Raw genomic sequence first — 12,044 nt, forward strand, 5'->3', positions numbered from 1 at the left:
TTCTCACAGCAAGCTAGTGAAATACCAGAGCCAGAGTCTCCTTAGGTGCACTACTCCACTAACTGCAGCCCTCCACACTAACCCACACCACTCCGTGCTTTTCTTTTCTGTTTCGATGCAAACACCTCATTTTCTCTTTCCTCCAATTTGCTTTCTAGCATCTGAGAACCACACTCCATGGTTATTTTTGACCCTTTTCTCAAACTTCTTGGACTGAAGATATTCTATTGTGAAAGAAGGGTTGGGCCAGGAGTTGATGAAAAATTGGGTCACTGGCTACCAGTACAGCTTATATCTTTCTTTCCCTATAATATGCAGGAAAAAAATTAACCACTCAGCCTAAGCTAACATGTTTCTTGCTATAAAAAGTTATTAGCACATTGTAGAGATTGCCCAGACCAATCAGATAAGTTTCAAGTTAGAGCATGACTTAGGATATGATAGCAATGTGTGTGTATATGAAGCGAGTCATAGCAAGGCTGAGATTTAAACAAAACAAGCACATTACAATACATTAACTATTTAACAACATCTACTTAGAAACAATTTGACAAATTACCAGCAAACTCTTGATTTAGGAAATGGCTGCCTGTCCACCATCCATCTACCCATTTATTCACCTATTATACCCACCCATCTGTCTAATCTCCTGCCTTATACCAGAAGGGATTTGAGGCAGCAGGCCCTCAGAAAATGTCAGGGCAGCTCGGTTAGAAGTGGAGTAGCCTTACTGATGAAATTAAAAACAAAACACCAAAACACAAAATATTAATCTGAGAAAAATATTCATCTTATGAAATTTAGGATTATATAAACTGCATTGTGTCAAATATTGGCACATTTTTTTCCCTGTCTTTTATTAAGTATTAGAGCAATCCTTACCATTTCCTTTTGACGTACATCTCTCTCTCTATATATACACACACATACATATATGTTTCTAATTTTGTAATTTTTGGAAATTACTCTATCATTAATATCCAGAAAGCCTCTGTTGACTCTATTCCCATATTGACCAAGCATAAAGTCATAAATGTATATATGTTTCTTACTTAGAGTGCAGCTGAAGGGCAAAACAGAATTGTCTTTCTGTAAGTTAGCCATGAAAAGCAATGATGAAGAAAACATCGTACATCACCCACAAACCCACATGTAAAAGAGCAGACATGTTACAGAGGCAGCTGTTTATCAACAAAGGGCATTAGAAAAGTTCCTTGGATTGTGACAAAAGTAGGCAGTGTCTCTTTCCCCCAGTGTAGAAACCAAATTGCAAGCCCTTACCTTGGAGGGCCTGTAAGCTATGAGTCTGTACGATAATGCAGAGCTGCAGGACCAGCTGTGGAGCACTTTCCAGAAAGGTGGCTAGCAAATGCAGCATACTCACATCTGCATACTCATACACCATTTTCCAGTAAAACCTCCACCTGTCATTCTCCCCACTCTGTCGGCTTCGAATACCTAAGTATATTGTGTGGAAATACCTAGAAAGAAAACATGGAGAAGAAGAAAGAGATAAGTGATAATTTGCAATTCAAACACCAAGGTTTTCTTTCCTTCAAGTCACCATATGCAAACACACACAAGAAACAATTACCTTGGTGACTTATAACTTAAGGCATAAAGTTAACAGTGTAAGAATACCCTTATTCTTAAATGTTCACTTTGAGAATTCACTGCAATTTTAGTACTCATTAAAGGCATTCCACTGAATTGCATTACAAAGAAGAGTAGGGTAAAATGTAGGTGGAAACTCAGATACAGAGGGATTTGCAACTTTTCAAAATTTACACATATCCTTTCCATTCAGTTCCTCATCTGTATTCATGATATGGATTTCTCCTAGAACATAAAACATGTCTAAAGTAATAAAATGTATGTGCTTATAAATTCTCCTGATGTCTTTTTTAAAACATTTTATTATTAAAAAATTTCAAACATATACAAAAAAGAGAAAAAAAGTAATGAATCCACTATACCCATCACCCAGATTAAGTAATGATGAATATGCTGCCAATCTTTTCTCATTTATACCTCCACTTACTCCCCAAATCCCACATACATCATTTTATCTGTAAATATTTTATTAAAAATAATTTTAAAACATAAATACATTTATTACACTTACAGATAATAACAATACCTCCTTAATATTAGCAGATATTAAGTGTTCATATTTCCTGATTATAACATTTTTTTAAACAGTTTGTTTGAAATGCAATCCAAATAAGACCCATACATGGTCATTATTTGATATGTATCTTAGGTCTCTTTTACACCATGGATTCCCCTGCTATTTCTTTTTTTTAAAATTTTTTACATAGTTTTTGTTGTCTTGATTTTAATGATTGTATTTGCATGCTGTATTTAACACATCTGTCCTCCGTATTTTCTATAAATGAATAGTTATTGTTAGAAGTCTGATCAGGTTCAAACTAGATTATTTTTGACAGAGGCAGCACATTATGACTACTTGTTCTCTTTTATGATGTTACCATTTATGATATTATCATTGATGATCATTTCCTAAATCCATTCATTCATTGTTATGTGCCATCATGTCGATTTTCAACTCATAGCGATCTCATGTGACAGAGTAGAACTGTCCCATGGGTTTTCTAGGCTGTAATCTGTTTTTTGTTTTTTTTAATTGTGCTTTAAGTGAAAGTTTACAATTTAAGTTAGTTTCTCTTACAAAAATTTATACACACATTGTTATGTGACCCTAGTTGCTCTCCCTATATTGTGACAGCACACTCCTCTTTTCTACCCCGGATTTTCTGTGTCCATTCAACCAGCTCCTGACCCTCTATGCCTTCTCATCTCACCTCTGGACAGGAGCTGCCCATTTAGTCTCAAGTACCTACTTGAGCTAAGAAGCACACTCTTTACGAGTTCATTTTATGTCCCATAGTCCAGTCTAATCTTTGTCAGAAGAGTTGGTCTCAGGAATGGTTTTAGTTTTGGGCTAACAGAGAGTCCGGGGACCATGTCTTCTGGGGTCCCTCCAGTCTCAGTCAAACCATTAAGTCTGGTCTTTTTACTAGAATTTGAGTTCTGCACCCCACTTTGCTCCTGCTCTGTCAGGGCCGCGCTTTGTACACCCTGTCAGGGCCGTCATTGGTGGTAGCCGAGCACCATCTAGTTCTTCTGGTCTCAGGCTGACATGATCTCTGGTTTATGAGGCCCTTTCTGTCTCTTGAGCTAACATTCTCCTTCTGTCTTTGGTGTTCTTCATTCTCCTTTGCTCCAGGTGGGATGGGACCAGTTGATGAATCTCAGATGGCTGCTCGCTAGCTTTTAAGACCCCAGACGCCGCTCACCAAAGTGGGATGCAGAACATTTTCTTAATAAACTTTGTTATGCCAGTTGACCTAGATGTCCCCTGAAACCATGCTCCCCAGACCCCCACCCTTGCTACTCCATCCCTCGAAGTGTTTGGTTGTATTCAGGAAACTTCTTAGCCTTTGGTTTAGTCCAGTTGTGCTGACTTCCCCTGTAGTGTGTTATCCTTCCCTTCACCTAAGATACTTCTTATCTGCTATCTAGTTAGTGAAAACCCCTCTCCCTCCCTCCCCACCCTTGTAACCATCAAAGAACGTTTTCTTCTGTGTTTAAATACTTTCTTGAGATCTTATACAATATCTGTCCTTTTGTGACTGACTAAATTCACTCAGCATAATGCATTCCAGATTCCCCCATGTTGTAAGATGTTTCACAGATTCATCGTTGTTCTTTATTGTTGTGTAGTATTCCATTGTGTGAATATACCATAATTTGTTTACCCATTCGTCTGTTGATGGGTACCTAGGTTGTTTCCATATTTTGCTATTGTGAACAGTGCTGCAATGAAGATGGTTGTGCATTTATCTATTTGTGTGACAGCTCTTATTTCTCTAGGATATATTCTAAGGAGTGGGATTGCTAGATCCTATAGTACTTCTATTTCTAGCTTTTTAAGGAAGCGCCAAATCAATTTCCAAAGTGGTTGTACCATTTTATATTCCCACCAACAGTGTATAAGTATTCCATTCTCCCTACACATCTCCAACGTTTATTATTGTGTGTTTTTTGGATTAATGCTAGCCTTGTTGGGGTGAGATGGTATCTCATTGTACTTTTGATTTGCATTTCTCTAATGGCTAATGATGGTGAGCATTTCCTCATGTCTCTGTTAGCTGCCTGAATGTCTTCTTTGGTGAAGTGTCTGTTTATATACTTTGCTCATTTTTTAAATGGGTTATTTGTCTTTTTGTTGATGAGGTTTTGCACTATCTTGTAGATTTTAGAGATTAGACCGATGGGATTTTTTTGTAGCCAAAAATCTTTTTGCAGTCTGTAGGTTGTCTTTTTACTAGGTTGGTGAAGTCTTTTGATGAGCCTAAGTGTTTGATTTTTAGGAGCTGCCAGTTATCTAGTTTCTCATCTGGTGTTTGTGCATTGTTAATAATGTTTTATATAGTTTATGCCATGTATTAGGTCTCCTAGCATTGTCCGTATTTTTTCTTGCATGGTTTTTATGGTTTTAGATTTTATATTTAGGTCTTTGATGCATTTTGATTTAGGTTTTGTGCACGGTGTGAAGCATGGGTCTTGTTTCAATTTTTTGCAGATGGATATCCAGTTATGCCAGCACCATTTGTTAAACAGACTGTCTTTTCCCCATTTAACGGACTTTGGACCTTTGTCAAATATCAGCTGCTCATAGGTGGATGAATTTACATCTAATTCTGTTCCATTGGTCTACGTGTCTGTGATTGTAACAGTACCAGGCTGTTTTGACTACTGTGACGGTATGATAGGTTCTAAAATCAGGTAGTTTGAGGCCCCCCACTTTGTTCTTCTTCTTCAGTAATGCTTTACTTATCCGGGGCCTCTTCCCTTTCCATATGAAGTTGGTGGCTTGTTTCTCCATCTCATTAAAAAATGACATTGGAATTTGGATGGAAATTGCATTGTATCTGTATATCGCTTTGGGTAGAATTGACATTTTCACAATGTTCTGTCTTCCTATCCATGAGCAAGGTATGTTTTCCACTTATGTAGGTCACTTTTGGTTTCTTGCAGTAGTGTCTTCTGGATTTCATTGTATAGTCTTTTACGTCTCTGGTTAGATTGATTCCTAAGTATTTTATCTTCTTGGGGGCTATCGTAAATAGTACTGATTTGGTGATTTCCTCTTTGAAGTTTTATCTGTTGGTGTAGAGGAATCCAACTGATTTTTGTATGTTTATCTTGTATCCTGATACTTTGCTGAAATCTTTATTAGTTCCAGTAGTTTTCTTGTGGATTCTTTGGGGATTTCTGTGTATAAGATCATATCATCTGCAAACAGAGATAGTTTTACTTCTTCCTTACAAATTTGGGTGCCTTTTATTTCTTTTTCTAGCCTAAATGCTCCGGCTAGGACCTCCAGCACAATGTTGAATAAGAATGGTGATAAAGGGCATCCTTGTCTGGTTTCCATTCTCAAGGGGAATGCTTTCATACCCTCTCCATTTAGGATGATGTTGGCTGTTGGCTTTGTGTAAATCCCCTTTATTACATTGAAGAATTTCCCTTCTATTCCTATTTTGCTGAGAGTTATCATGAATGGGTATTGGACTTTGTCAAATGCCTTTTCTGCATCGATTGATAAGATCATGTGATTCTTTTCTTTTGTTTTATTTATGTGATGGATTACATTGATTGCTTTTCTAATGTTGAACCATACCTGCATACCTGGTATGAATCCCACTTGGTCATCGTGAATTATTTTTTTGATATTTTGCTGAATTCTATTGGCTAGAATTTTGTCGAGGATTTTTGCTTCTATGTTCATGAGGGATATTGGTCTGTAATTTTCTTTTTTTGTGGTGTCTTTACCTGGTTTTGGTATCAGGGTTATGCTGGCTTCATAGAATGAGTTTGAGAGTATTCTGTCCTTTTATATGCTTTGAAATACCTGTAGTAGTAATGGTGTTAACTCTTCTCTGAAAGTTTTGTAGAATTCTCCAGTGAAACCATCAGGGCCAGGGCTTTTTTTGTTGGGAGTTTTTTAATTACCTTTTCAATCTCTTCTTTTGTTATAGGTTTATTGAGTTGTTCTGCCTCTGTTTGTGTTAGTTTAGGTAGGTAGTGAGTTTCTAGAAATTTGACCATTTCCTCTAGGTTTTCCAATTTGTTAGAGTAGCATTTTTCATAGTATTCTGTTATGATATTTTTAATTTCAGTTGGGTTTGTTGTGATATCACCCATCTCATTTCTTATTCGGGTTATTTGCTTCCTCTCCTGTTTTTCTTTTATCAGTTTGGCCAGCAGTTTATCGATTTTGTTGGTCTTTTCAAAGATCCAGTTTTTGGTCTTGTTAACTCTTTTATTTGTTTTTCTATTTTGTGTTTCATTTAATCCTGCTCTAATTTTTATTATTTGCTTTCTTCTGGTACCTGAAGTCTTCTTTTGCTGCTCTCTTTCTACTTGTTTGAGTTGTAGGTTTAATGTTTTGATTTTGGCCCTTTCTTCATTTTGGATGTGTGCATTTATTGCTATAAATTGACCTCTGAGCACTGTTTTGCTGTGACACAAAGGTTCTGGTAGGATGAGTTTTCACTCTTATTTGATTCTATGAATTGCTTTATTCCATCTTTAATTTCTTCTATAACCCAGTATTTTTTTTTTTATCAAGGAGTTGTTCTATTTCCATGTGTTTGATGTTTTTTCCTTGCTTTTCTGTTATTGATTTATGGCTTTATGGTCAGAAAAGATGCTTTGTAATATTTCAATGCTTTGGATTCTGTTAAGCCTTGCTTTATGGCCTAATACGTGGTTTATTCTGGAGAATGTTCCATGTGTGTTGGAAAAGAAAGTTTACTTGGCTGCTGTTGGATGGAGTGTTCTGTATATGTCTATGAAAGCAAGTTGGTTGATTGTGGCTTTTAGATCCTCTGTGTCTTTATTCAGCTTCTTTCTGGATAGTCTGTCCTTCACCGAAAGTGGTGTGTTGAAGTCTCCTATTACTATTGTGGAGTTGTCTATCTCTCTTTTCAGTGCTGTTAGAGTTTGTTTTATGTATTTTGGAGTCCTGTCATTTGGTGCGTAAATATTTATTATGGTTATGTCCTCCCGGTGTATTGACCCTTTAATCATTATATAGTGTCCTTCCTCATTCTTTGTGGTGGATTTTACTGTAAAATCTATTTTGTCAGAGATTAATATTGCCACTCCTGCTCTTTTTTGAGTGTTGTTTGCTTGATATATATTTTTCCATCCTATGAGTTTTAGTTTGTTTGTATCTTTAAGTCTAAGGTGTGTCTCTCGTAGGCAGCATACAGACGGATTTTGTTTTTTTATCCATTCTGCCACTCTCTGTCTCTTTATTGGTGCATTTAGTCCATTTACACTTAGTGTAATATTGATAGGTATGACCTTAGTGCTGTCATTTTGATGTCTTTTTTTGTACATTGTCGACAGTTTCTTTGTTCCACTTTATTTTCTGTGCTGAGTCGTTTTTCCTTATGTATTTTCTTTTCATCTTTTTCATTGTTGTTGATTTTGTACTTGCTGAGTCTTTATGTTTTTCTTGTTTTTTATTTTGATTTGTAGGATTGTTATTTTCCTTTTTGGTTACCTTAATATTTATCCCTATTTTTCTAAGCTTAAACTAGTCTTTCATTTCTGTATATCTCCTTGACTCCTCTCCATATGAAGGATCTATGACTACATTTTTTTGTTCCTTTTTTAAAAATGTTATCTTTTACATATTGATGTCTCTGTTTTCCCATTTACAGTGTTTTAGCTTTGATATATTTCTGTGACTTCCCTATCTGGGTTGATATCTGGTTGCTCTGTCCTGTGTTCCTGTCTTAGGTTGTTATCTAATGTTATTGATTTTCTAACCAGAGGACTCCCTTTAGTTTTGGTTGGTTTTTGCAAATTCCCTAAACTTCTGTTTATCTGGAAATGCCCTAATTTCACCATCATATTTGAGAGACAGTTTTGCTGGATATATAATTCTTGGCTGGCAATTTTTTTCCTTCAAGGCTTTATATATGTCATCCCATTGCCATCTTGCCTGCATGGTTTCTGCTGAGTATTCTGAGCTTATTCTTATTGACTTTCCTTTGTAGATGACTTTTTGTTTATCCCTAGCTGCTCTTAAAATTCTCTCTTTATCTTTGGTTTTGGCAAGTTTGATTACATATGTCTTGGTGACTGTCTTTTGGGATCTATCTTATGTTGGGTTTGATGAGCATCTTGGATAAATATCTTCTCATCTTTCACAGTATCAGGGAAGTTTTGTGCCAACAAACCTTCAACAGTTCTCTCTGTATTTTCTATTATCCCCCCTGTTCTGGTACTCCAATCACTCATAGGTTATTTCTCTTGATAGAGTCCCACATAATTCTTAGAGTTTCTTCATTTTTTAAAATGTTTGTATCATATTTTCCCTCAAATAAGTCAGTGTCAAATGCTTTATCTTCAGTCTCACTAATTCTGACTTCCATTTCCTCAATTTTGCTCCCATGACTTTCTATTGAGTTGTCTAATTCTGAAATTTTATTGTTAATCTTCTAGATTTCTGTTTATTGTCTCTCTATGGATTCTTGCAGCCTGTTAAATTTGTCATTGTGCTCTTCTCTAATCTTAATTTCCTCTATTGCTTTGTCTGTGTGTTCCTTGGATTTTTCTGCATTTTGACTTGTCTCCTTCCTGATCTCTTGAAGAGTTCTGTATTTTGATCTTTTGTATTCTACCTCCGGTAATTCCCAGAAGTTCTCTTCCTCCGGAAGATTTCTTGATTCTTTGATTTGGGAGATCGCTGAAGCCATCATGGTCTGCCTCTTTATGTGATTTGATATTGACTGTTGTCTCCGAGCCATCAGTAAGTGATTATATTTATTTATTTAATGTTTGCTTACTGTGTCCTAGCTTTTTGTTTTGTATGTTTTGATATTCTCTAATAGGCTGCTGGTGTTAGCTAGTTTGATTATTGGCACCTTTGAAGCCCTAACGTCCTGTCACCAGGTGGTTAGATTTATCACTAGGTATGTGAGCCTAGGAGTCCATTTACTTTTCTTGTATGGATTCAGCTCAGGTGCCCAGATAGTCAGTCACAAAGTGTGTGGTGCAGGCTCTCACGTACAGTCCTAGATAGGCAGGGGTGATTGTTATAGGCACAGGTATCTGGCTGCAGTACGGGGTCACACGCTGAGTAAGAGAGGGAGCTTACAGATGCCCCTGCGTGTCTGGGATGAAAGTGTGTCCCTGTTCTCTAGAGTGCGTAGATGGTTAGGTTTTGCATCCGGACTATGGGCACCCAATGCTGTTGGCTGTAAGGAGTGGGGGCACGCCACTTATTCTTGGACCCCTGCAGCAGGTGACTAGGTGGTATGGATGGAGCCACCAGTCCTGAGGCCCCTGATGTGGGTAGGTGAGGACCCTGCTTAATCAGCTGAGCAGTGTCAAATGTCACAAACCTGCCACTCCACCATATAGCTGATACAGTGAAGTTAGGCTTCAGGTATATACCTTGTTGTACTGTGCTAATGGGGCCTACGTGGTTGAAATGGGCCCACACAGGTGTATGCAGGGGTGAAAGGCAAGCAAATTTGTAGACCCCTTATGCTTGTGCCTAGGCAAAGGAGCTGTGCCTGCCCTGAGTTCCCGGCTTAGGTGAGGTGGCAGATTATTTTTTCCTGTTTGTTAATTTGCTCCCTCTCCAAGGCTGGGACAAAGACTCAGGGCATGTGACGGGTCCTACTTCCAGCCCAAGGGAAGCAGCAATCGATGAAGCTGGCCCAGGACCAAGTGTAGAGCAGGGAGGGAGTGGGTAAATGGGAGAGAGGTTCTTCCCAAACGGGGTGTTTTTTGATCCCACGCAGTAGGTTAAACACATGTACTTATCTTTTGCCAACTGAGCGCCACTTTTCACTCACTTTGGAGGCCTCAGCAGACTCTCCACCAGTCAGTCTCTCCTGACATGAAAACCATATCCTGAACACCACTGCCCACCTCACCACACACTCCAGCCGATACGGCCCACAGGGCGCCAGCTCCACTGAGTCAGGTCTGGCAACTTCTTGCTGCTTCTGAACCATCTCTCTTTCCCCCGCCACTCAGTCCAATTCCTCAACTTTGCCTTTGATGTTTAGGGCTCCTAGATTGTCATATATAATCGATACACTTTTTTGGGGGGGGGTCTTTGTTGTAAGAGGGACCACCGGAAGTATCTGACTACTCCGTCATCTTGGCCCCGCCTCCCCTTTCTTCTTTTTTGATGTGTGCACTTACTGCTGTAAAATGTCCTCTGACACTGATTTTGCTGTGTTCCAAAGATTTTGGTATGTTGTGTTTTCATTCTCATTTGATTCTAAGAATTTTTTAATTTCATTTTTTAATTTCTTCAATTACCCGATAGTTTTTAGGTAAAGTGTTATTCAGTTTTCATGAATTTAATTTTTATTAAGTTTTATTCTTTCTGTTACTGATTTCTAAGTTTATAGTGTCATGATCAGGGAAGAGGCTTTGTATTATTTTGATGCTTTTTAATTTATTGAGGCTTGCTTTGTGGCCTAAAATATGGTCTACTCTGGATAATGATCCATAAACATTGGAGAAGAATGTGTACTATGCTGTTGTTGGGTGGTGTATTCCGTATATGTCCATGAGGTTGAGTTTGCTGATTGTGTTATTTAAATCTTCTGTATATTTGTTGAGTTTCTTTCTAGTTGTTCTGTCCATCATCAAAAGTAGTGTGTTAAAGTCTCCTATTATCGTAGGACTGTCTCCTTCTCTTTTCATTTCTGTTAGAATTTATTGGAGCTCTGTCATTGTGTGCATAAATATTTATTACAGGTATTTCCTCTTGGTGGATTGACCCTTTAATCATTATATTATGACCTTCTTTGTCTCTTATAATGAATTTCGACTTAAAGTCTATTTTATCAGAGATTATTATTGCCACTCCTGATCTCTTTTGGCTACTGTTTGCTTGATATATTTTTTTCCATCCTTTGATTTTTAACCTATTTATGTATTTGTGTCTGAGGTGCGTCTTTTGTAGGGAACATGTTGACGGGTCATGTTTTTTCAATCTATTCTGCCACTCTCTGCCTCTTGACTGGTGCATTTAACTCATTTACATTCAGTGTGGTAACTGATAGGTATGAATTTACTACTGCTGTTTTGTTATGCTTTTTTTGTGGTGTTAATGGATTTTTTGTTCCACTTAATTTTCTGTGCTGAGTTATTTTGTTTATGGATTTTTTTTTTTCGTATTCTTTGTTGCTGTTGATTTTGTGCTTACTGTGTCTTTCTGATTTATTTTGGTGAGTAGATTTTTTTTTCCAGTGGTAACTCTGAAATTTACTTTTATCTTCTAAGTTTAAAACAGTTTGTTATATTTTGATATTGCCTTGACTTCTTCTCCATATGGAAGTTCTATTACTACCCCATTTATTCCCCCTTTTTGTTTTGAAGTTGTTGTTATTTACAGATTGTCATCTCTTGTTCCCTGTTTTCAGTTTTGCCACTTTATTTCACTTTTGAGAATTCTTCATCTGAGTTGGTATTTGGGTGGTACTTTCATGTGCTTAATCTTAAATTGTTGTCTGATGTCATTGGTTCTATGTCTGAAGGACTCCCTTTAATATTTCTTGTAAGGTTGATCTGGCTTTTACAAATTCCCTTAATTTCTGTTTATCTGGGCGTCTCCTAGTTTCACCATTGTATTTGAAAGACAATTTTCCTGGATACATGATTCTTGATTGGGAATTATTTCCTTTCAGGGTTTTATGTATATAATCCCACTGTCTTCTTGCCTGAGAGAGATTTTTTCTCCATTTTGCTGATTTTTTCTTCCACTAATTCAGTTCTACTTCTGCATCCTTCCACTGAATTATCAATTTCTGATATTTTATTGTTTATCTTCTATATTTCTAGTTGTTTGTATGGCTTCTAATTGTCTATTTATTTTGTCATTTTGCCCTTGTATTGTTGTCCTGAATTCTTCTTGGTTTTTGTCTGTGTTTTCCTTGATCTCCTTGAAGATCCTATATGTGTCTTTTGAA

General features: G+C 37.2%; 1 protein-coding gene across 1 annotated transcript in view; it reads right to left on the bottom strand.

Annotated features, from left to right (window-relative positions):
* The window catches only part of XKR4 (XK related 4), a 559,646-nt gene that overhangs the window by 149,610 nt on the left and 397,992 nt on the right, over positions 1 to 12,044 (bottom strand). The window contains exon 3 of the mRNA XM_004372613.1: positions 1,282 to 1,481. Coding sequence (XP_004372670.1) covers positions 1,282 to 1,481 — 200 coding nt within the window. The remainder of the gene's footprint in view (positions 1 to 1,281; positions 1,482 to 12,044) is intronic.

Source organism: Trichechus manatus, unplaced genomic scaffold (genome assembly GCF_000243295.1).
Source record: "Trichechus manatus latirostris isolate Lorelei unplaced genomic scaffold, TriManLat1.0 scaffold00018, whole genome shotgun sequence".
Classification (NCBI taxonomy): Eukaryota; Metazoa; Chordata; class Mammalia; order Sirenia; family Trichechidae; genus Trichechus; species Trichechus manatus.